The sequence below is a fragment of the Silurus aristotelis genome, assembly GCF_946808225.1.
Source record: "Silurus aristotelis genome assembly, chromosome: 4".
Taxonomy (NCBI): Eukaryota; Metazoa; Chordata; class Actinopteri; order Siluriformes; family Siluridae; genus Silurus; species Silurus aristotelis.
Window position 1 is genome coordinate 15866081 of NC_139577.1, and position 26707 is coordinate 15892787.

The following is a 26707-nucleotide window of genomic DNA, read 5'->3' on the forward strand; positions in this document are numbered from 1 at the left end:
CACACACACACACACACACACACACACACACACACACACACACACACACACACACACACACACACACACACACAAATACACACACACACACACACACACACACACACACACACACACACACACACACACACACACACACACACACACAGTAGAAGGCTGAGTTTTTGCTGCTTGTTGTCTAGACAGCACCCTCAGGCCAAATGTTGTCTTTCTGGTGTTCTTAGACTTGAGATGGATGCTCTGTCTCCCCTGACACACTGTTCATGCCAAAATTTGAGTGTGAAGAAGACTGATTCAGAAGTCTGGATCCTCGGTCTTTGACAGGAATATATATAAATAGAACAAAACTCTGCAAACAAAATAGCATTCAAATTTTTCTTAACGGCTAAACTATTGGGTGTCTCCTATTGAACGTGCAGTAATCATTTTTGTATTTTAACTGACAAAAGTAGTGCACATGTTTTGCTGTGTGCTCCCACTGTAATGTTTTTCAGTCTAGTACTGTTCTGTTTTTATATTGTTCTTATCTTTTATAAGTAGTATGTTACAGTAAGAGTATATAAGAATATCAAATAGACAATGTTGCAAAATACTCAGGGCTCCTGAGACGGTGTCATGGCTTTCCCCTATAGTAAATATAATAGCGAGTAAAATGAAAGTATTGTATAACACTAAATGTAACGAAAGAATATTAAACGAGTAAAAGAGTAGTGAAAAACTTAAAGATAAAATCATGGCATCCTTACTACCAGCTATTTAACAGTCTTTATTACATACTACCTTATAATCATCATTACACATTATTCCCGTAATAAACATCATTCTGATTTCTTTTCTTTTGGTTTGTAGGGGTGTTCGCCAAGTGCCGTTACATCTACTATGGCAAGCAATCAGAAGGCAATCGCTTCATCCGCAATGACCAGCTCTGATGGCAGGCCAGGACAAGCAGCGGAGCTTTATAAAGATGTCTTCCTTCGTATCTTTATTAATATCCACAACACCATTTTTGCAGCTGAATACAGCCCTGAGTGTGCCATCCATGCCATCTCTCATCTTTTGCACTCTGCCTGAGTCGTGCCACTCACACTGACATTATTGCCTTTAACCAGCCCTAACACACACACACACACACACACACACTCACTCAGCAAGTGACTCTGCTGACAGCTACTGCTACATGATGGATTGCCATATCCAAATGCTACACTCTGCAGGTCAAAGGTCACACCTGAGGCTGCAGTGTGCCCATGCGGACACACAGGATGAGCCCTCCTCAAAGTCAAAGCTAAAGTTAAACACACAGAAACACACACACACACACACACACACACACACACACACACACACACACACACACACACACACACACACACAGAGAGAGAGACTGTTCATTCCACATATTCACATCACTCAATTTCTCTTAATGTACTTCTTAACTCAGAAAGTGGATCGAACATCATTCAGTGCTCATGTCTTTAAGTGCTTCTCAACTGGTTATACTCTTCAGAAATGTTACTCAAATAATTTGCTTTAAATAAGTGTACATTTTTAACAAAAAAAATAATGAACTTGTATTCCCACATTTATGATGTTTATTGGTAAATGAAGGGCATTTACAGACACTTGCACTGTGGCCTTGTGTGTTCATGTATACATGCAGTGATGTGGTTTTGTCTGTGCGTATATGTGTGTGCGCGCGCGCGCGTATGTGTGTGCTTGTGTGTGTGCTTGTGTGTGTGTGTGTGTGTGTTTGCGCATACACTGTGTGAAGTTGGTGTGTTGCGGGGGCAGATGTTTCCGTGCTGGAGCCTGGAGGAGCTGGGAAAGTGCGTGGTAATGAGCTTTGCTCTCGTTGCTTGGGTCCAGGAGAGGGAAGAGAGAGACAGGCGAGACGGAGCAGCAGGACTGAGGGGAGGGAGAGAAGTCAACAACTTCTTCCATTCCACTTCTGATTGCCTCCTCATGTGATATGCACACAATTTTAATGACTTGCTCTGTAACTTTTGTTTATAATAAGAAGAAAAAAACCCAAACAGCTTTTGCTGCATTGTTTCTGCAGTGGCCTTAACATTTAGGTAGAGATTTAATACACTCGAGACATGTTTATCCACTTACATTTTTATTCAATTTGTTTTGTAATATGTATCTTTGTGAATATAGTGTTATGCATTTTTCATATAGAGATTTCGAGACCAAATAGCAGGTTATACTAATTACACATTATTTACACAGTAGTAACCAAAGATACTGTTAAAATATTAGATAAGGATATCTATCTATCTATCTATCTATCTATCTATCTATCTATCTATCTATCTATCTATCTATCTATCTATCTATCTATCTATCTATCTATCTATCTATCTATCTATCTATCTATCTTCAAATTTGTTTCTGATTTGTAAAGGACATTGTCATTTTTAGATATATCATATACACTGTGTATAGCGTTGTCCTGTACAGAGAGGAATATGGTGGTGAAAAAATGGTGAAGGCAGAGCTCATTTCTCTGTCCTCTCCATCCTCTGCTTGCTCTCAGGGAAAGGACACACACCACCCAGTGAAATGATTCTTGTGATTGCTGGTCAGGTGCTTTATTTATGTGTGCCTTGTGTGTTTGTTAGTTTTGAGTGTTTGAGTGTATGCGGATGCAAAATGTGAATCATGCTGAGATTGTGTTTACACAATGGGTTTTGTAAGTGTGTGTGTGTGTGTGTGTGTGTGGGTGTCTCCTTGGTCCTATGAGACTGTGCCTGTGCACTGCTCCTCGTTGAGCTGCCGGAGAGCATGGTCACTAGTGCGGGCGTTTCTAAATGACAAGGTTTATTTGTCCGTGTTGTGATATGTTCACAGGAAAGTGCCAGTGACAGCCAGAGGAGGCAGGAAGAGGGAGCCACAACAAGTCCCCCCCTTTCTCACCGCACAAAATGTCATCTCTTCCCTGGCTGGCTCACCCAGCCATCCCCATGAAAAGAACAGACATTTAAAACTTTGTGACATGTGTCAGAGACGCTGCCATTGAGCCAGTGTCGCTGATGTAGCCCGAATTGACAGCAGCGGAGCCGGCGGAGCTGGCTGGGGGACGTAGCGAGTTTGGTGAGTGTCACTTCCCATCCTCGTCACGGCCTCGTCTCCAACAGCTCCGCAAATATAAACAGCATTAGGAGAGAGGCGCAAGTGCAGAGGGTAGACATATGCTGCCACGCATGTGTACTGCGTGTGAGTGAGAGAATGCGCGGATGTGTGTGTTGTGCAGGGGGCACAGGATGGGGACTAATTAAGGAGCGAGGAACAGAGCGTGCACTAGGCACAGGCTGTGACCCAGGGGAATGTGTGTGCATGGTTATACAGAAAGTTCCTCACTGGAGTTGCGTAGCACCAATGATGAGCCCTCCAGATAGGTCTCAGGGCAGAGTGAAAATAAGATGGAAAAGTGTACAGTAACTTCACAAACGGGACTCGGAATAAGCTCACAATGACCTTCAATTGTTTCACGGAGCTTAAAGTGCTTCCAGTGCACGAAGTAATGAAACGTGCTGACGTGGTTAATGACTTTCAACAGTTTAGGATTTAAACACAATGAAGTGCTGGGGATGACTAGTATTTCTCTTGTTGTAGACGATGATATCGAATGCTTCTGGAAGCTTGACAGGCAGAGCTGGTGGGTGTTGCTGATGCAGAAGACAGTGTGAGCTGACAGTGTTCCCATTACAGCATGTTCACAGAGCTCTTGCTCCAGTACAGGCCTGTATAGAGGGCCTTAGTAGAAACTCAGTGGAAGCCCAGGGCTCCACCACAGCCCACTTTCTCTCTCGCTCTAAACCCCACCCTTTCATTGTGGCTGCCTGTCATAGCAGCTCTGGGAAATCGCCCCTAGTCATCAGTTATTAGGCTCCTCTCTTTGAGTGATTGACAGCGGTGAATGCAAATCAGGCGCATGAGAAAGCGCTTGGCGCTGTATCAGTGATTGACAGCCGTATGCTGATAGCACGCTAACTGGATGAGAGAGAGGTGAGATGAGGGTCTGATCATTCTCCCGAGCTCGCAGCCTCATCCTTTACTGCAGACACGAGGAGACATTAGCCGAGGCAGACAGCCCGGGAAAGGGCAGGCACAGAAAAAGAGCCTTATTTCCGGCACGGTTTCAGATGAGTAGCATTTGTCATTGAGGGGAAGATGGTGTAATTAGCTTGTCAGTCTACTTTAGGCTGAGCTAGCTTTTGCTGGTAAGAAAGATGGACGAACTGCCACGGGAGTTGACAGCCAGTCGATAATGTGGCAATTAATGTCATAAATAATTCCACTACCAATTATATCAGAATGGACTTTGTGCTTTAAAAAGAGAATAGTGTTCCCTTATCATTTCCTCTATCAGCAAGTACTGCCATAATGTGTCACCTAATTATTTCCCTTTAAACACCGCAGCACAATATGGCCTTTCTTTTCCAACATATTTCTAGGGCACAGAACACGAAAAACAAACCACAGCTGCAGTAATCAGTCTGTATGCTTTTGTGTATTTTTAAGCCTTTTCTTTTCTTTCTTTCTTTTTCTTTTTTTTTTTTAAATAGACACTCTGAGGATGTAGTCATAAAATGTCAAGAGCAGGTCCTGGATAAACCTTCACACTAATACAGTTTGACAGTATAGGCAGTATTGTGTAAATCAATTTCACTTGATATTTTAAAGGTTGCTAAAGCCTTACTAACAGGCAGGGTATTGATTCACTGCCCATCTTTCTCTGTGGGAAAATATTGTTTCTCATCACTTGCTTCACCTCTAAACTCAAGGTAATGATATTCCAGCGTACAATGTTTAATACGAGGAAGAATGAGCTCTGACTTGTACATGATGATCTGTAGTGCTCAGTCTGTTTTGGCTGAAGGCATCCTTGTGAGCGTGAGGATTACTATAAACACCACATGAACCCGCTATTTTCTTCTCGGAGCTTAATCCACACGAACACGAACGACTTCTTGTTCAATATTCTTGTGAAAGTGCTCGTTTGAAACGGGTGAACAGATAAAATGAGTTCAGCTCATGCAAAGCAACATAATGCTGTGTAAAACAGTTAAATGCATCAGATGATAGCGGGTAGGTTTAATATATAGTCCAGCCAGCGATGGCTCAAGGTCACTTCAGCTTCCACTACATAATGCATGAATCCCCCCCCTTCCTCATAGTCTCCAATCATCCACACCAACCTTGGGATGAAAATTTTACTAAGTAAATCAGTGAACATGCTGGCATTTCTATTAACCTCCAACGTGCAACTGACAGAGTGATGAATTATGCTAAATAATAACACATCCCAATAAATCAGCTCTACAGCTTGAAGGTGAAGTGAAACTCAACTTGCTAACAAATGTTATTATTTTGAATACAGTGAATGCAGTGCAAGTTTAGCTGATTAAGGATGTTGAGCATTTGAGTATCTGTGCAGTATACAGTTAGAGACAAAACATAGTATGGACGGAAGTGTTTTTTGCATAGTGTGGGCATGACCATTTATATATGGTTTTTTTTTTTGTAGCGAGATTGATATGTGCTTTTGGAACATCCCTTTTCACATGTATTCCCCATTGGCTGTTCTAATAACCTTCACCTAATAACCTCCTTTTCTGGGAAGATGTTGCACTAGATTTTGGAATGTGCTTTGGACATGTTGGGTTCATTCAGCCGCAAGGGTGAAAGGGAACTCAGTCAGAGTTCCAATTCATCCCAAAAGGATTGAGGTCAAGAGCTCTGTAGCAGGAGATCTTCCACTCGAACCTATGTAAATCATATCTTCATGGAGCTGACTTTGTGCGCAGGGGCATTGTCATGCTGGTTCAGGGAAAATGTAATGTTATCATATCCAAAGACTGTGTTCTGAGATGTGCTACTTTTAGTCTGTTGGTGGTATGTTTTTGTGTCTTCTCGGTTTGTTTGTTTGGTTTTATTTTTTATTAACTCCAACTGGCTGGTAAATAAATGACTGTTAACAGTTTCTGTAAATGAAAACAAGAAATAAACTTTATAATATTCCATTATTATACATCAGTATGAAGGAATTAAAATGTATGACGTGTCATTTCTCAATAAATAATCGTTAAATTGCTGTGGAATAAGAGGAAGGAAATACTTTGGGGATGTTTTGGTAATGCCTTTAAACTCCTCAATCTGCCAGGATCCTGCTCTAGATTCCCTCTTCTGATGTTTAGAACTGCTTATCTTACCTTCCAGTCTCACTGTCATTACTGGATAATTCATAGTATTTAGCGAATTCTAAAAACAACTGTCTTATTATGATCCTTCATGTAAACTATTGTAATCACATGTCACTAAGTCTAATCTGTAATAACTAATGCTAGCAAGGTGTATCATTCAGACTGCTTGTGTTCTCTTAGTGGTTAATTTTCCCTCTGTTATTACTCCCATAGCAATGTATCCAATAAATGTTTCTAGTTTACGAGCATGCGCTGTCTTCGTTGTCATGCAGATAAATGAATATGACTATGTCCTTGCATATTTTCTGTTCGTTTTCACCGCATCTATTACCTCTATTGCTGGAGTTTAATGTGATGTATGTGACAATGAATGTTTCGTATTCCGAATGCATACAGAGCCTGACAGAATTCAGCAGAAAAAAAAAAATCTACATTAGCATTTACGTTCTGTAATACAAATTCTCCTTTCTCTGTTCTAATGTGCACTTCCCACCACACATTTCTACACAACTCATTGTGATCAGCAGTACGTCCCCTCACTGTCTCTTGCTGATAATGACGTCCATCCGTCTTCTGTCATATTGTTTAAAAGATTTCATGAGGATGGAAATATGAGGAATTAATTGAGAAGGTTGCGTCGTGGAAAAGCATTCTGGCTTTCCTCCAAGCTAAAGTGCTAAAGTCTGAATCAGAGTTCATGTGGAAGCTAAGCTTGTGCTAGTGTCAGATCTGTTTTAGTAAAAAGAACAACTGATTTTAGTTAAGACTAATTCATACTTGATACAGAAATTTGTGTAAAAGCAAATAATGGGTAATGAGCCCATTTAAGCACAAATGTTTGACTTTTTAATATGCAGCGTGTGACCGCAACCTGCGTCGTCTGTGTACTAATGCTCTTAAGTTTTGTTTAAGCTCATTGTGTAAGTTTTATTGTGTGACGAGGAGTCTGTGAGGATTTGTGAATGACTGTGTGGTCTATTAGGCAGATGACTAGCTGCAGTGAGTAATGCTGTGTGCTGCCAGCTGAGAGATCGGCTCGGTTTTATCCAGAGCTCCAGTGGACTCCTCCAGCTTAACATCTGTGTCTCCAGCAGGGCACAGAGCGATGAGCCCCCACTGACGGAACAGATCAGTCAGTCGGATGAGGCTTTCAGCAGCTGGCCCACAGGAGGACACTGCACCGTGCTCACACAGAGACACTGAGACCGTCCCATGTATATTATGTATTATGTAAGCTTCACGAGGGAAAAGTGTTAGTTTCACTTTGATGAAAGATCATTTCTTCCCTGGAGAGTGGATATGAAAAGAATTACAAATGGCCCAAAAAGAAAAAAAGAAAACCGCACAATGCCTTTTTTGTTCCTCTTTAATTCAGTTAATTATCTCCAGTAAAGATTAAGTGCTCTTGTCCTTTTAATTCAGCTTCAAATGATTCAACAAGGTCTCTGTTTCTCTCTATGTTTGTTTCTGTAACTTTCTCTATTCTCTGTCTGTCTCTCTCTATCTGTCTCTCTCGCTGTGTGTCTGGGGGAGAGGAGGATTGAGTTGTCATGTAGCTCTAATAGGCAGCACAGGGAATCATTAGTCTAGCTCAGCTCTCTGACTGATGGGCATTTCACTCCAATCATCAGAGCGCACTTGCACGGCCGCCACTATTGACACAGTGTCAGAGCTGAGAGGCGATGGCTTAATCAGGCGCGACACTCTCAGCATTGATTTGACAAGCGGCCGTAATGACCTTCTTGTTTTTGTAAAAGATCACTGTTTATCTGGGCTGGCACTGATGTGTGGAACGTGCCGCATCGTCATGGAAACTGTTATCCGGACAGATCCGAGGCTCTGGGAGGGCACAAGGGAGTGACGGGGGCCACACTGTTGCCACGGCGATAGCTCCTCCTACCTCTAGTGGTATCTGTCCAATACCGTCCCGTTTGCTTCGATCAGTCACTGTGCGAGTCCATAAACATTCAGATTTCTGCTTGAAGGAGCTGCAAGAACGTTCTTAAAGCTGTCACATTAATAACAAATCGGGTTTCACATATTGATCGGAAAAGGTCAGTATTCGAAAGTTCTCCATTTTTGCTGCCGACAAGCGTTTTTTCGACTTCTGAATTGATTGATTTACCAAATGGCCCATACGGTCTTTTCTATTCATGCAAGTAAATGCCCAAACACTGCCATGTAGGCCGATGTCCTCGCTCTGCCCCCTCACTCTGCTGTCAATGCCTGATTTGAAAGACATCTCGGAATGATTTCTTACATTATTTATAGTCTTGTAGACAGCACCTCACCTTGTTTGTGTTTCACCTTAATTCAGAAGATGCAGGTTGTTTTACGGCCATAAACATGCCTTTACTTAAGCTGCTCCTGCTAGGTTATTTGCAAAAAGAGCTGAGGATGAGGCCGCTGTCAGTGTGTCAGTGTAATCAGCTACCCACTCCTCCTCCTCCTTCTCTCTCTCCCTCTCTCTCGCTCTCTCTCTCTCTCTCTCTCTCTCTCTCTCTCTCTCTCTCTCACACACACACACACACACACACACACACACACACACACACACACACACACACACCCCGGTGCATGTGTCAGACAGTAAATATTATTGGCATGCTGACAGGTCTGAAGCCACAGCTCACTGTGTAAAATCGTTAATAAGCAGCATGATGGGGCCACTTCATCCCAAGGTGAGAATATAGAGGCCTGTTTTTATCCACAATTATCTAGAGGACACAACAAAAGGTCTATTGTGAGATGATTTCAGTCTGGGAGCTGTTGTGCTTTGTCTTTGATATGGAGAGCCACAGTGAGGAAGAGAAAAAGATAAACACAAAGTGTGTGTGTGTCTGAGAGAGAGGAAGAGAGCGAGAGAGAAAGACAGATTAGAAAAAAATCCTCCTCACATTGTTTCACCATAGGATGTGAACGTCTACTGACAATTTGTGTATTTTTTTATATATATTTTTGTTCATTAGACACAAAATAGATATCAAATTTTCTGCTGTAAAACGATATTAGTCAGTCAGATGTATTGCATAACCAAATCTATTGCTGTACATGTAAAGTATTTACAGTAATTTCACTACTTGATTCTGACTATATGTGATATAATATTGAGTCACGCAGCTCGTCTGCACTGAGACGTGTCTTTGCTAACGGTGTGCTTTTATCGGGAGCGACTGGAAGTCTGAGTCTTGCATGGTTACTTTTGGTAAACATACTGCCAAGTTAAATGGCTGATCAATCAATTTCACTGAAATCGATCTGAATCAGTTCTGCCTGCATGCACACAGAGGGAGCCACTTTATCGCAAATCAATCATTCTGAAAACATCTCACAAAGGGGCCAGTTCTTACTAACAAGCCATCAATTTAAGCCGGTTGGGTGCCACCTTTATCAGGCTACAAATCAGCAGTGCAACCAACATCTGCTCTACTTCCACCTCTCTTTATTGCAGCCTGCTTCGAGGGTCAAGCTCATTTTCATAGCTGGAGGCAACACCGCACCCTATTTGCACATATGAACCCCATCTGTGATTATGGCCCTAATGTCAAATTTTACATTTGCTTCCATAATTATTGACAGCCTATAACTTGCCTCAACAGCAAATCTATCATTGGAGTAGACAAATTAAATGTATTTATTTTAATAAACTGATCAATGAAAAGTTGAAACAATATAAATAACAGCATTAACACTACATTTACTTTAAACTCATTTGACTTAAATAAGCAATACTTCCAGCTATACATAGAAGGAAACTAATTCACCATCCAACAGTATATTTGTAATTTAATAATGAATTAGACGATGTTCATAAACACACGTGTACATTTAATGTTGTGAAACGTACAAGTGAAGGTAGATTCTGTTATCACTTGTGAATGCATAGTCACTGTTGTTTTTATTGTTTGCAATATTTTGTCTTTCTTTTTATTTGGCCATTGAATGTTAAAACTTTATATCAATTTCCTAAATAACTATTTATCTGCTTAATCTTAGATTGTGTGGAGTATACGATTAGAATAAGTGCAATAACATAAACCGGTGCTTTTCCCTATCCTTATTCTCTTATTATTATAAAGCTCAAAGGGAAAAAAGGACAGTCATTAGAACACAAATACATCCATTTTAATTTGAGAAAATACAAAAAGAAACATGTACAATTTATGTACAAACTTTTTGTACAAGACAGTATGTTTATCAGCAGGTTATATTTGACAGAGTCAGGTAGATCAACTCAGCACCATCATTTCCCCATTAGCTTAAACAGTTCAAACTCCTTTCTCCTGTAAAGAACAGCCAAATCATTCAATTAAAATTGAATGTTCAGAATATTTATTAAAATGAAAAAAACAAACAACAACAAAAAAAAAAAGTTCCCAACGCAGTTTCAGCTTAGATTTCACTTTCAGTTAAGACTTTAATTCCCTTAAAGCGCATGATTCAATACAGTTTGTAACGTAGTGACATCCGATTTATTTGTATTTTTTTACAGTAGAATAATTGTCTGAAATAACACTCTTTAACAAGTGGACAGATGACCATACAGACACAATAAAATGCATTTAGTGCCCAGCATCATTCAGTCAGTGTGTTCTGCTGTTTTATGTTTATGGAGTTGTGTGTATTAGTAGAATCTGACTTTCTAACTAAAACTTAGACTCTCTTAGATGCCACTTTTCGCTTTAGTGGGACTTTAGATGTTCCTCCTTCAGTCTGACTGTAGCACTGCCTGCACTACCCTGGCATGGTGATTTGTGTAGCTTGGATGTTTTCCATACCAGGATTAGATGCCACAAAAAATCATTTTCACAAGTTTAACATCTGACTGAATGATGCTGGATTAGAGACAAAGTCATGGCACTTTAGACAGTCTGATATGTAGAGAATAGTGGTTTCATCTCACAGCAGGTACACACACACACACACACACACACACACACACACACACACACACACACACACACACACACACACACACACACACACACACTGCATGGATCTGCTGAGACACTTGTTGCACACTGGAGAATAAAGTCAAGCTGAAGGACAAGTCTTTTTTTATCACGTTATGGACAGACATTAGCTGTCTAAAGAAAGAAAAGAACCTAAATCTACCGACCAAAAAAAAAACAAAAAAACCCATTCCTGATATATACTAATTATGTTATATCTGTAAACAAATAAGTGATAGTGAACATTTTAAACAATGATTTTTACTGTAACATATAATTGATTAAAAACTGGCAATATGGAATGTAAACGCTAATATTAAAGAACTTACAGAAGAAATTACAGCATACCGACTCTGAAATTGGTTTCGTTTAAAACATTCATCAAACCTGCTTTCTGCACTGTACTTTAGCTCTTCTTTGCAACGCACTGCATGAGTTTCATTACATGAAAAGAATCTTGGACATATTCTCTTGAGTTGCCGCCATTATTTTATGATTTATGATTCATTTTAGGTCAGAATCCTTTTACCCCTCCCTAGACTAGAATTTATGTTATTTAATAATCCAATTTTACATAAAGTTTTTTTTTTTTTTCATTTTTAAAGAAGCCTACTTGCTAAAAAGTGTAACATCCATGTATTCACAATTTTAAATCACTTGAGGACAGAGCCTAGTGGGCTGCATTAGGATCAAACTACATCCAGTGGACAAACATTAAAGCTGAGATCCTTGTTCTTCAAAAAAAAAAATGTGGTCTAGAAATGGGCAGAATTTACACAACATACTTTAACACTAAGCATTATCTTATTTATTTATTTTTTAAGTAGTAACATTGCTATGGTTTTTTTTTTCTTCTATCTAGCATTAGATGGTGATTAGCTTACTGTCTGAGGTGATCTGCACACCTTCCAGCTGTGCAATTTCAAACACAGTTTTAAATGTATTACAGTTTCTGCACATGAAAATATTTCAGCATGTTACTCTGTTTCCTGAAACCTAATTTAGGTCAATATCGGTGATAACGATCGATTCTACCCTGAGAGAGTGAGAGTAGATGCAAGCCATTGGCTAGGACACATTCTCATGCACATTTTCACCATTAATTTTCACTTTTAACTTTGAATTATACTACAGTTTACATCTAATTATCAGTAGTTTATCTCATCCAATAGAAGTTAATAATAGAATAGTGTAATTGATATAACTAGGTCTTTCAAAGCAGTAGGAATAAAGTACTGTACTCTCCCAGAAACACAAACAGAGAGCTGAAGCTGGAACTTTGTGACTGTCTCCTGCAGTCAAGATGGACAGCAGGCATGTCCTTTTAAAAGCATGACATGTTTTGTTGCCAAAGGTAAATATGGACAACAAACTTAACTGGTGTTTACTGAAGTCTTGTTAATATCTATTTAAGATAATTTTAGAAATAAAGTTCTTCGAGATGTATAAAAATAAGTACAAAATGATTATGCTTATATGGATAAAAAATAACTATGTACGTACAGTATGTATAAATCTGACAGAACACTTCAAGCAAAGTTCTGCTTAACATATGTATTATTACACTTTCCACACACAGGCTCACCACACCACCATGTAAAGTAAAGGGTAGTGAAGTTCATTCTGTCTCATGTAACAGCAGAACGACACAACACACTGTCACATTCTCTTTCTGTGATATTGACAACTATGACTGAGTTTTGCTTGTGTACATCAGTAGAGTCTTGTAATATTGAGGCATCATTGTGTTGGTCACAGAGAACACCCAAGCACATCTCTGCCTCTGTGCCAATGATGTGTCAGGCAGTGCCACAAATCAGAAGGAGGAACCATGAGTGCCCACTTTTTGCAATATGTGGCATGTTACACTACACATTCTTTTCTTCTTTAATTCAGAATTGAAGAGAATGGCATTTATGCTTTGAAAACTCAATCACAGTGACGTTATCAGCGTGCAAGTATTCGACTCTCGCGCCTCTTCCAAACAAACGCGTTGTGATCATACAATTTAACAAACACAGCAACACCAGCAGTCAAGCATGATGAAAAGACATCAACTAAAATAGTGCATATCCTGATAATGTATTGCCAATTTACTAGGGCTACTCTGGAGATGACATCTTGCATTATTACATGAATATAAGTACATTCCAGTACACCTACACTGATGACCTACACTGTTTATGTTGATAGAAATTAAATCAGTTCCCCGCACTGGGGGTCCAGGTTGTGTGCAACATTTTCTTAAATGAATGCTTCTTCACACAAAGCAGACTGAGGCCCCTCAAGTAACACTCATCACCCTTAAAAGTTGCTTCTCCTAGCAGAGCCTCAGCATAGTCAGACAGCAAGTTTCTCTGCTGTGAATTCAAAAACCTTTACACTTCTTTCAGAACCCGGTCTCAAATCTTTTCACTATTACATTTAGTGCAAAAATAAGCAGATGTGGGGGTGTGTGTGTGTGTGTGTGTGTGTGTGTGTGTGTGTGTAGTGGGGCTTAAGCGACACTTCAGATGAGGTTCTTTGGCTAATGTTAATGAGCTGAGGGACTCTGACCCTCATTTTTCATAACACCAAGCCTTCTGCACAGAGTCAGGTCACTACAGACACAAGATATTGCAATGAATTACAGGAAGTACTTCTTAACTTGGTTTAACATAATTTCAAAAAGTGCTAGAGGGCTGTACAATCCTTATTTGATTGTCATTATGTACATCACTATGTATACATTGATAAATTAAATGTTTCCAAAAGCATGGAAGTAACATTAAAGGTATACACATTGGAGGTCCCTTCTAATTTCCATGAAAAATCCCTCAAGGTGTAAAATGACAGTGAAGCGCCGTGCCGTTTTATCACCGTTTCCTCATCACAGCTCGTCTTTTACATCAGGATGCTCGTCAAAAGCCTGGAATTTAGCATTCATCTTCAACTTCTCTGATTGGTGGAATCAGGCTGCTAGTGGATTTGTACTGATTGACTTGATTGGCCATGTGAGTGCTCATGGGCTTGATTTGAATGTTCCTTGGGTAGGCATTTTCTGGTTCATCTGTAAACCATTTCTTTTCTGTGAGACAACCAAGCAGAATAGAGGCAGGGGGAAGATGGAAAAAGACAGAATTAATACATTAGTATCAGATATGTGAACAGTTGAATGCAGCTCTGTATCATAAACAAACCTTCTTTCAATCTTCAAAGGATAAATGGCATTCAATCATACGAAGTGATATACAGGCTTTAGGATGACTAAATCTATTTTCTCTCACGATAATACAGTGTAAGGTATATAAAAGCTCTAAACACAGAGGACCATAAAGTAGACTAAAAGAATAAGGGACATCATGCTGTGTTCCTGTGTTCATTATCATGGTGGCATCAAGTCTGAACTCTGAACATTTTACACTGTAACTTGGTCAAATCTGGGAAATGAGACAGCATGCCAAATTACAGAGGACTTAAGCCATGTGTGGGATGAATTTCTGTCTTCATCCCACAGGCACTGTCATTTCCTAGCACTCGAAACATTTCTAACTCCGACTGTAACGTGAAACTCGCTGCAGGCTCAAGAGTGTCAGCCAGCGCAGGCCTGCAGGCTACAGTGTCACAGCACAGGCGTTTGATGTGAGTGGAGTTGTGCCTGCGGTGGTGCAACGAGTCAGCCACCTTGCTCTATTCCCCTGAGTTCACTACTGATATTGGCACTCATATCGCCCTGAGACATCCCCCGGCATGGCAAGAGTTAAGAGAGCCAATTTCTCAGGTATTGGGCTTCTCATCATGTTTTCCTTTCTTACATTTTGATGAGACTTTTGCCAAGAGGAAACATTTAACACTCAACTTCCTTAGTTTGGATGAGGAAGTTGGGCTCTAACCAATCCAAATGATGTATCTGGCAATTTATTCCATAATGTAAGGGAACTTAAAAGCTAATCAGCCTAATTAAAACACACAGACCTTTCATTTAATAGATCAGCAAAGAAAGCAAACCTAAGAATACATACATGAAGAGGAAGGTAATTAAAAAAAAGGTCATATATAGATCAGCTGTATCAGATGAACTCAGGTATAGAGGTAAAAATATTAAAGGAGGATGATCAACCGCATGCAATGCTGGGGTGATCCTAAGCATGACAAGAGTTAAGCAGTAGCATTAGCCAATTGCTTTCTACCTGAAAGCAACGGTGAAATGTAGGCATGACTTCTATTAAAAATAAAAATCATCAGCCCCTCTCATTACAGTGCTCCACGAGGACATGAGGAAAATATCTCACAAAAGGTGCTGTATCATGCAGAATCATTAACTTGCATACCTTGGCTCATTCTATTCATCCTTGTTGCACTTTAGAAAAAGAAGTGGTCTAAGTAAGTTTTACAGTTCTCAAGGCGAGAAACACGTCTGAAATATGGTTACTGACATGACCATATCCTTTATGTTGGGCTAATGTTAAACACTTCCAGTCAAACTTCAGAGGTGTTAAAGGCTTTTAAAGCAATCCTTATTCTTTGCATTTTCATTTCGTTAACATGCACTCCATGTTTATATAAATACATATGCTGGTGATTTCTAAGATTCTACATTTAATATCTGCTGAAATGATAAGCCTATACAAAAATGTCTTGCTAGCATTTCCTAAGTCCTAGCATGCATCTCCAAGTCCTAGCACGTGTCTGTCTCTTTTATGAAGGTCCAGAAACGCCAAATAAACTGGCTTGCACCAAAAATACATTTTTTTGTTTACTAGAAATGTGCTTAAAATTCCTGTAATACCTTGCAGTTGCAATGTCTTGAGGGTTTTGAAACCCTGCAGAGTTATTTCGTTATTTATTAATTGTCTGCTTTGGAAAATTTGTCCATTTCTGTACATTTTTGCAACATCAGTAAAGCTCTTGCACCTGCAAGGATACGAGAACATTTTGGATCTCAGAATTGGATAAAATCCATTCAGACCCACTTACCAGCTCTACATCCAAACTAGCAAATTTAACACTACAGAAAACACAACTAACACACACTAAAACATGGACATGCAATTGCAGCCCTCACACACACAGAGACAAATGAAAATGACACCAGGTAATTCCTGCTTTGTTACAAATAGACATTAGGACTTAGGTCATGTCAGAAGATGGCATAGCCATAAAAGCCTACACCACTCAAACAAACAAACAGACAAGAAGCATTTGTATATATTTATATACAAATATCTATGCACAAACACACAACCATATGCCTATTCACTAACTCATTACATCACACAAAAAGGTACTTCTTACTGTATAGATAATTTATTTTTAAACCAGCTATCCACACTGAACAGACATTTAAATTCAACCAATTGAATTCTAACACAAATTAGACAACACTTGTTTTAGCAAAAAAAAAAATGCCCTGGCATTTTACTGCATCTTTATAATGGAACAGCCAAATACAGGCCAGTGATGCTATGGTCTTGATATAAAGTGTGGCTGAAATGAAGCAATGAACTAATGGGTTCAGTGTGAGCTCAGAGCAAACGTCACATGCACATCACCACAAAGCAAATGCACAAACAACACAAGCAGATTGAAGTAGAAAAACAAATACATTACGGTTTTTATATGACAAGTGCTTACAACAGCAATCAACAAGCGCGCACACACACACACACACACACACACACATACACATAGTATACACAGAACACAACCAGTAGATAGAAAGGTACAGGCTCTTACTTGTGTTTGTCACGGCTTTCGCGGGTCTTGCTGCTGCGGTTGGGCCGGTTGGTTGCAGGGATGGAGTGAACTGAAGAGCTCTTCTTGCTGGAGGAGTGGGAGGAATGAGACGAGTGGGACAGGCTGGTTCGCGACTGACCTGCGTTGTGGTCAAACTGCATCAGGCAAAAGATCAGGTCTGTGGGGACGAGCTCAAACTCATAGGGCGGGTTGGTGATGACATACCTACATATATAAACACATTAAGAATTGAATGGACGTTTTAAGAGAATAAATCAATGTTTTTTTTTTTTTACAGCAGTAGAAGTCTGAATTATACTGAATACATGACGTGACTCAAAATCTAATGCCAACGTTAAGAAATGCTCACCTTTTTGTGCACTGACTTGGTGCACTTAAGTGTGCATCTCTTAATCTATAGATTCCAAAGCACAACATGTTGTAGGTTTTCAGTGCCTTACAAAACAAGTCCCCATAACAACCACCATCCTAAAGGAGAGAATATAACAAATAATGATGAATTATTATTTCAAGCAGATAATAATAGTGCAATAATTTAGTACAATTCAGTAGCCTGCTATAAACACACACCTGTTCCCCAAACACAAATGATCAACATGACCAAGCTGATAATTAATAAACAGGATATAGTAAGACATAGTATTATTTTTCCACCCTCCTTTTCAGCTCACTCACTCCTACACACTCTTTATGTCCCCCTAGTGCTGCTCTGCATGTACAACATATTTGGTTCACATTAGCGGACAGCCGAGGCGTTGGACAGGGGAGCATGTGCTGTTGGGGAATGTGACAAAAGCTGTCAGTTCTTCTTAAGCATCCACTTACCCCCAAGTCTGCGAAAGGGCCATCGTAGAGGGCGAGCTGTGCCACGCGACACCTGTCCCTGTTAGCTAGCGTTTGGGGCGTGCTATATCCTCCGCGCAGCGCATTCTCCTCGGCCAAGAGCCCCTCCAGCTCTGGTGTGGCTCCTCCTGTCACCAGCGTCCGGATCAGCGTCAGGATATTATCGTTGAAATACGTCTGCAGAGATGAGGTAAAGGATACGGACAGCAGCACCATTAAAGTCACCATGGAAGACAGCAGAGATTTTGGAGCCATTCTGGGCCTTGTTATCTAGACCCTGAGCTGTCTCTTCACATTGCACTCCCCAGGACGGGAAGAGACACAGCAATGCAATTAAGCCAGCTGTTGTTGTTGTTGTTATCCCTCCTCTTCAACATTCATTTGATATCACCAGCCATGCTTAACAAGAGAGGGTTTCACACACACTATCAGTGGAAAACTGCTCCCGATATCAATTATCATTACTGGAAGTAATTATCTTTCTGGATCGCCTGATGCAGCCAGGGGATATGCTCCGCCATTCAACTTCAGTGGTTTGATTTCATTATTTCTGCATCTTTCTATTTTTCCACAGTTCACTTAAATACTTCTACATGTGACACATTAATGCATGGTGCTGACAGCACACTGTGGCGAAAGGCAGGTCTCTTTACCCTGTGTATCTGTGTGTGTGTGTGTGTGTGTGTGTGTGTGTGTGTGTGTGTGTGTGTGTGTGTGTGTGTGAGAGAGAGAGAGAGGGAGAGAGAGAGAGAGAGAGAGAGAGAGAGAGAGAGAGAGAGAGAGAGAGAGAGAGAGAGAGAGAGAGAGAAGCTGGCCTGAGTGGCAGCAGGAGGTGGAACTCAGACGGTGTATGGAGTGACACCTTTCCAGGCCCCTGACAGCACCATTCAGCTGAATGATAGATGAGAGCTGTCTATTAGCCAGCTTCACCTTTGTCCAGAGTGGAACGCACTTGAAGGCTGCTTTGTTCTAACTTCACTCAAAGTGAAAGGCACTAGAATTAAGCCATCATGAGGGGGGTGGAGGGGGTTGGTAGGGCTATGGATGTAGGTAAAGGAAAAAATAGAGAACTAAAGATGGAGAAAAAGTGTGCGAAAGAGAAAGAAGTCTCCTGTCTGCTTCTCTAACCAGGATGACATTGTTTATAGATTAAAGATTTTTGGCTGCATAGAAACCCACTTTGTGTCAAGGAGTGCCATTATAAAAAACTCGAGCACTTACCTTGTTTACAAAAAAAAAAAAAAAATGAAAAAAGAAAGAAAAAAAACCTAGTAAGCCTCTTGAAAGTTCATTTCATGACATATTATATGAGAAGGCTCGATAACAATTTTCCTTTTGATGTCACTAATTCTGACAGTACTGTCTGATCTACGTGGCTTTCATATACAAACTTCTGCCTACCAGTGATGCTGAAGCTGAGCACAGGAAAGCCTGATTTTTCTTTTTTTCCATAATTTTTATTTTCCTTTTCTGTATCAGATCTGTAAAACACCACCAGGTAATTTTATAGTTACCATTACAATTCCTCCTATTTTTGTAAGGGAACCAGGTTCATTCCATTAAGTGCGTACGCATAAAGAGTATACAAATAATATTCAATATTTGTAAAAGTAAAAAACATAATTAATACAGTTTATATTACAATAAATATAGCTATATTTAACCAAAAAAATATATAAAATTTTAAAATATGCCTAAGTTGGCATTAATTTTTTCTCTGGTACTTACTCCAATTTTTCTATATTCACTAAATCCTTTATCTTGGTCAGAGGCACAATGGAATATATGTTCAACACTGATAAATCATGAAATACAATAAAACTTCAACAAAACACAACTAAGTGAAGTTTAAAGCTAAATGTATACTTCCTTCAAATATGATTTATTTAAAATGTAAATCCCACAAAGGGAGTTACGTTTATTAAATGATCAACATAAAACTCACAGCGCTCATAAGCGAGTCGAGCACACTGACAGCAAAAGCCGTCCCACAGGCAAAGGGCTGGGTCAGATACAGCTCTGTATCCGGGTCATCATCATCATCTTGGTCCAGAAACTGAACATTTGAATCATTTACTGTGGCAAAGAACATACATTAGAGATCAGACAAGAGAAGTGATCAAGAGTTAGAAACACCAACAAGTGTCTAGCAAACATATGTGCATTAAACCTGCACTAAATGCAGAAAAAAAACTTTATTCTTGAAATGTTAATTATTACACAGACCGGATTAATAAAACGATTAAAGATAAATCATGCACATAAATATCATGGCATCTGAAAATGTACAACTGAAGAAAGCACAAAAGATATCTGTTCACTACTAATAGCTTATATTTAAATTATATATCGGACTAAATAGGAAATAGCCTTTAAAGGTTTATAAGTATTTTTAACAGCTGTGTGTATGCGCTATGTCAAATTCTACATGCAAAATTCAGATAATTGCCATCAAAAATGAGGAAAATGCTACTCTAAAATTCTATCAATTCTCAAGTTAAAGCAGGCTTACCAACTAATGATACCAAAAACTTGTTTCGAGCTTGTTATTGAAAAAGGATAAAGTACTCTACTATTCACAAAAGCATTAATTCACATGTTCAGACCATCAGCAGCAGTGATTTTGGAGGATATTTTTGAGAGTAGCCAGAATTCTAAAAGAAAAAAAAAGCCCTGAAACCAGTTCGATTTGAGCACAGCTTCATACAAATCTTTGTTTCAGCCTTCTTTAAAATGTATGCTTTAGAGATTAAGACTAGCTACAAAATAAATAAATAAAAATAAACAGCTTAGAGGGAAGGTTTTTTCTAGAGGGTGTTCCCCCCCCCCGATTTGATTACTTCCCAGACTTCCTGTGAGCTGTGGAAGACAAATGTCAGTCTTTCAGACTGGCTGCTGATGAAAAAGAGCCTGGGCTACAGAAATGAACTGCAGGGAGATGCTATGGAAACAGCCACAAGGACAGACTAGTGTGATCAAAGGCCTAGTGATGCTCAGAGAGAGGGGGGGAAAAATCATTAAAAAAAAAAAAAAAGTCCAAAACAAGAGAGTCAATTTCAGAACCGAGAATAAAAATGTGTTCAAAGTGATGCCATGGGAGCAGGCCTTGTCTGCAGCCAGAGAAATCAAGACAAGCCGATGAAGGAGGCTGAGCATCAGTGCAGTGGAGGACAAAGGCACCGCTTACCCAGTTCTGTTATCATTTGTATGTTGGTTCCACTGTTTCTTTCCTGACTGAATGGAACCAAAGGCAGTAGTTTGCCAGGCTTAGCTAATGATGATAAAACAACGTTGAGGGGAGATTGTTATTGAAACAAGTTCAAAGGCAAGCAAAAATGCAAAGCATAATGAGAGTATCATTTCAAAAGTGGGATTAGGAATGTAAAGGTACAATATCTGCTTTCACAGTGTATGTAAATGCAGCACAAGATACCAGACATCTGTGCCTAACTGGTAAACAAAGCCTGCTTCTGTGATGTGTGGGTTTTAGCCTTTTAATGCTAGAGTGAAAAAATACTTGGAAAAGGGGAAGAAAAATCCAGATGGTATTAAGGCGATCATAGGCAAATGCTTAAAACCAGCCAAAAAAAATTTTTTGTTAGCAACTCTATATAAGAATTTATCTCCGATGTGGGCCTCTGAAAACCCTCATGGGCGATACAGTATCTGATTCCTCTGGTCTTTTGGGGCCACTGGAATTTAAGTGTTCGGTGTGATGCTTACAGCCCCTTCTATTGAAGTGCACTATAATTGGGTCAGTGGAGAGTTGGAGTGGCCAATCCCATGTGCTTTAGTGCCCTTTGAGATCTAAAACTTTCATGAGTCTCTCTGTCCAGGGAATACCATTACTGTCATTGTTATTAATAAATTGACCCATTTTACAGGTTGCCTTTGCCATGTCCAGCTACTAAGATGCATTAAAGAAAATATTTTTACGCACCTGACTTTGACATATTTAACAATCTAGAAAACCTACAGACACACATCTCATCAAGCACAAACAGCACTGAGACAATTATGTCGCAGCTCCTGGATTTATATATGTGGGTTCTGACATTATAGCAGTCATACGTCACCTAGTTCAGTTATGATTGGGATGTTGGAGCCAGTGGTGACGGATGCTTGGCGAACCAATCCATGCACTGGACTGTTATCCGGAGATGATCGGTCCATTCCCGGAGGTGTAAAACCTAGGATCGAGGGACAGATAATAGAATAATAGCACTAACTGTATGTCACATTATGGCTAAAGGTTCAATCATCCAAATGCATAAACTGTTTTATTATTATTATGGATAATAGTGGTTTAATTTCCAAAAATTGCACCAAGGTTGGTGTGATATAAATGCTTTTGTGCTGCTGTAAAACAGAAAAGGTGTCAAGAATGATATAGAATGAAAAGACCACAGTGCCTGCCTAAAACACTGCACTGTGGATATTTGGCTTTTAGAGGTCAGCTGAGACATATTTAGCATTCGCTACCTTCCATCAGCTGGTAGATATAAATTTTATATGTTGTTCATTTTGTTACCATAAAATTGGTGAAGTGGATCCTGAAAACCTTTTATGTGAAAACGCGATTCTAAGCCATGAAATACAAGCGTCGGTGACGGGACTATGAATTCACATGACTTGACACTTTTGCATTTCCTCAAGCTGACAAGTAAACACCTTAAATCAGTAATGCCATATGCATAATGCATCAGGCCTGTTTTGACATCCATCATTTAGTGCTGACTAGAGGAAAAAAAAATGGAAGCATATAGTTCCCTTTTTTGTACAATGGAAAACATAATGCAGAATAGATTCAGGTCACAAAGTTTTAAAAGTGTACTTCAGAATTCTTGTGTTCACAGAGACTACATTCAGCCAAAAGATGTGAAAGAAGGGGGAAGGCACTAACGTACCCACTTTTCCCAAATTTCAAACTGCAAACAAAATAATTCCTGCTCACCCATTTGACACATCAAATAAACCGTGACAGTGTGAGTAAAGCTCTTTGCTGGGGGAAAAAATCTAAACAATTCCGAATGGGTATCGTTTTGGTAATGTCTATAAAATTCACTTTCCACAACAAAGGCAGGTAAGTACTGCGATGGGTAACATTTTTACTTCTCAGCTTAAACCAGCGCTGGAGCATAGTGCATCTTCTGCTGAAAGTTTACACCACAGGAATCATACTACAAAAACAACCTAAAAATCATATCTGTTCCGTTACAATGCCAACTGAATCTAGGATCTCATTTATGACAATAGCTATTGCTGAATGACATATTTATCTTATAGTAACTCCATATAGAAATGATCACAGAGGCATTCTAACATAGGAAATCCCCAAAGATTGTCCTAACTAAAAGGGTGCTTTAAATTTCTTACACGTTAACTTGCTTTACTAATATTTAAAAACTCTATAATATGTTTATCAACAACTACATTTATTAATACTTCGAAAGGTCAAAAATGATCCTGTCTGATCCTGAAAAAAAAAGAAAATGAATTAAATAAAGAAATACACACTATGACTGCATGTTGATAAAGTCAATCAACATAATTTGATTTATCATTTTATCACCATAAAATTTATTTATGGTGTGTTACCCACCCTTACTATTGCATATGATATGGTTCTTCCACTGCATTAATTATCCACTTAATGATATCTGCATAAAATATCTGCATAAAATTAAGAATATTTAAATAATTTTAAATAATTTTAAATATTTATATATATATATATATATATATATATATATATATATATATATATATATATATATATATATATATATAAATAAAAGCAGTTTTTTTTAAATAATGTATTGAAATGAATGTACAATTCTTTAATTGATATAAAACGCTAACATTTAATCTAATAATACTATTTATATGAATTAAATAATGTTATTGATATACATAAATAACAATATATTTTTTATGACAAAAAAACACTTTCTTTTGATTTTAGTCATAAAAATAATCGGTCATTACATGGTGGTATATAAAAGCTTTACATGGCCTATTATTGTAAGAATGTTTTCACCCCCACCCCTGTAGGAGAGGATAATATGGGTTCCCTAACAAAAACACACACCCCCAGGCACTGCTCATTTTGCACTTGTCTATACCTTTCCCTTGGCAATAAGCTTGCTGATTTAGTCATTTACACATTCGACTTCAAGTTCAACACGGTGCATTGAGAAGTAGGGGTTAGACAGTTGCATACGGAAACGATGCAGATTAAAACAAAAACAAAAATCAACACAAAACATTGATATATGTAATTAATCTTTCCATGAGCTTATATGCTGCCATTTATACAACTAATTTACTTTCATTTGAAAGAATAGTATAGTGACTAATTACCTATCACCAAACCGATTCTTTTCAATATTGAGTGTGGTAATACAAAAAAAAAATGCTTTAGTAGCTCATCACACCAGATGTTTAGATGAATTAATAGATGGAGCAATAATGACACACTGTCTTCCTGTGTCTCTTCCACAAACAGAATGATAAAAGTCTATTATCAGCCATGACGGGGGACCGATTCTTCACAAACGAACAGCCGCTGCTGTGTTACAAAGAGCATTCTGCTTAGTCTCACACATTTCTCACAAATGCTGTCATTTCAAAGCTTCAGCTCCATCGTTCTCTGCAAAAGAGGCTCCTCAATAACAGTTGAAATCTTAATTGTTCTATGCCAGCTTGTGTGGGCTGTGTAATTTGCGTAATGAAGAGCAGCTGAAGAAGTGGTGTTGCTGATTTGTACTGCCTGCTTAATGATGATGAATCCTGATGGGCACAAGAGGGTTACATGTTTATCTGAATGCATAAACAATCTGTTCAACTCAATTTGTCGGCAAACAAATCTGCCGCAGCCCCACTAATGGAGGCAAATAATGCACAGTCTGCAGTGTGATATTTGGAAATTTTAGCAGCGCTTTGATTAGAGCAGAGATACCACACACATGCATAACCAAAAAAATGCACACCGAAACAGGATTACGTAATTCATTTAGATAAATATAATAAAAGCAAAAAAAAATGATGAAATAATGCTCCTCGTTCTGTCCCTTAAGAATTCATTTCTAGTGATTGTTTTCCATTATTATATGTCTTAACAGAAACGTTTCCCCTATTCTCTTTTAAAGCAGACTCCAATCAGTTTTGAAGTCTAGCAGATTGCTGCTACAGAGCTCAGTCCTCTCAATGGTGTGTGCTGAAGTGTACTAGGCCACTCTTTACCTTGGGAATTAGCCTGCAGGACCCCAATGCTGTCATCAAACTGCATAGATTTGATGTTGAGTGATGCCAAGATGCATTCCTTGTCCTGTAGTGAAGCATCGTCGATATTGTTCTGATTGGCTGACAGGATAACGCACATGTCGCAGAGGTTGATGTTTACAGCCCTTAAATCAGCTCGACTTAATGGCGTGCCCTTCAGCAACAAGAGAGCAAGAGACACATGAGGATTGGTTGGTGGTGGGGGTCGGGGGTGCAGTTGTAAGAAAAAGATTTGAGAAAAACAATTTAAAGATTACGTTTTTGACTGCTAAGGAATTAGTCAATGTTTTTTTTTTCTAAAGGAAATGACATTTAGCTGATCTAACAATGCACACGAGAATATATTCTCCAATCTAAAGGGTAGCCTTTGCCGATGGCCCCAAATGCTGTGCCAAAGCAGTTTCAACATTCTCTAAAGCTGTTCCACACAGCTAGCATCAACCTGGTATTGGGTGCTTAATTAGTAGTTAAATAGTTTTATCTGGTCCTGCTTAGATGCGAATGCCTAATGCTTTACGCATTGTACTTACGGGTAAGATGGAGACCTTGGGGAAGTTGTGAAGGGTTTCCCATTCCCTCCTTAGATAATCCAGTGAGCCTACAAAGACTATGTGCTTCAGCTCATGATAATGGAAGTTACTCGCTCTTAAAGGCATTACCAAGTTTCGCAGACCCACTAAAGCAGAAGTGACGTCTCCAAATATACAGACCACAACATGTCCACTCAGAACCGTCATGGAGGCCTCACTCCGTGTCTACAGAGAGAATCACAGACAGACACCATTGTTGTGATTGGAGCACAAATATAAATATATATAGGAGTGGAATGAAATACAGAAATATAGAAATATATAGTATTAATTATTGTGTGTCATTATTATTAGTACAGATTTGTAAAATTATAAATATTTTTTCTGATACAAAATGCAGACTGGAAGTGCATGTGAAACAAACGAAATCATTTCTTAATATTATGCCACAGCCCTTATTTTGTACAGTTCTGAGTACAATATTCAGGGATAATGCAGGTATAGGTTAAGTCAGGTTTTTTCCTCTTTAAGTAACAAGAAGATTTAGCTGATATAAAAACTTTAGGACAGATGTATGCATGTGGGGAGTCACTGCACGAAACACAGCTTGACATGGCCACAGAAAAAGCTCAAAAGGCATCTGAAATTAATGTTCAATTTACAAAGGTTGTAGCTCATTACACAAACTACGCCTGAGAGAGTCTACTACTTTGTGCTCTGCGTGAGTTGCAAATTGTGGTTTAAAAGCCAGAGACTAAGAAGAAAATACAGATTCTGTAATAACGATAATAAAGATGTAAACAACTTATTAAATAAAGACTATCATATCAGAACTAGTCAACAGTGTGAAAGGCATAATAAAATTATTATAAAAAAAAAAACCTTGTTACCAATTTAAAGAAAAATATTTTTAAAGAAAAAAAAATTTTTTTGCCACAAAACTTTCTAATTGCCACAAAAGTCTTATTTTAAATTAAACAATTTAGGGGGGAAAAAACTAAACAATTAAATTGCTTTAATAAATTTGTTGAAATTGATGCATTGTTAGTGATCAGGGTTGACAGATACGAGGAAAAAAGGAGGCCACTGGATAAATAGTAATATAACGTATTTTTACTAAAAAATTTTGGACCAAGGTCCTTAAATGCTTTTA

General features: G+C 38.8%; 2 protein-coding genes across 20 annotated transcripts in view; one reads left to right on the forward strand and one right to left on the reverse strand.

The window, feature by feature from the left end:
• Positions 1-11910, forward strand: part of lrmda (leucine rich melanocyte differentiation associated) — a 255668-nt gene extending 243758 nt beyond the window's left edge. Inside the window, exon 7 of the mRNA XM_083539321.1 lies at positions 850-11910. Coding sequence (XP_083395447.1) covers positions 850-929 — 80 coding nt within the window. The 3' untranslated portion in view covers positions 930-11910. The remainder of the gene's footprint in view (positions 1-849) is intronic.
• kcnma1a (potassium large conductance calcium-activated channel, subfamily M, alpha member 1a) overlaps positions 10313-26707 on the reverse strand; it is a 150730-nt gene continuing 134335 nt past the window's right edge. For 6 of the 19 annotated variants that reach the window (XM_083539254.1, XM_083539250.1, XM_083539264.1 and 3 more), the window contains 9 exons: positions 25555-25779; positions 24986-25178; positions 21817-21930; positions 19686-19816; positions 17723-17917; positions 17247-17365; positions 16877-17101; positions 15472-15500; positions 10313-14228 (listed from right to left, as the gene is read on the reverse strand). In XM_083539254.1, the coding sequence (XP_083395380.1) occupies positions 14077-14228; positions 15472-15500; positions 16877-17101; positions 17247-17365; positions 17723-17917; positions 19686-19816; positions 21817-21930; positions 24986-25178; positions 25555-25779 (1383 nt within the window). In that variant the 3' untranslated portion in view covers positions 10313-14076. Of the gene's footprint in view, positions 14229-15471; positions 15501-16876; positions 17102-17246; positions 17366-17722; positions 17918-19685; positions 19817-20927; positions 21012-21816; positions 21931-24985; positions 25179-25554; positions 25780-26707 lie in introns of all 19 variants that reach the window. The other 13 variants (XM_083539258.1, XM_083539261.1, XM_083539262.1 and 10 more) reach the window with 4 other exon arrangements.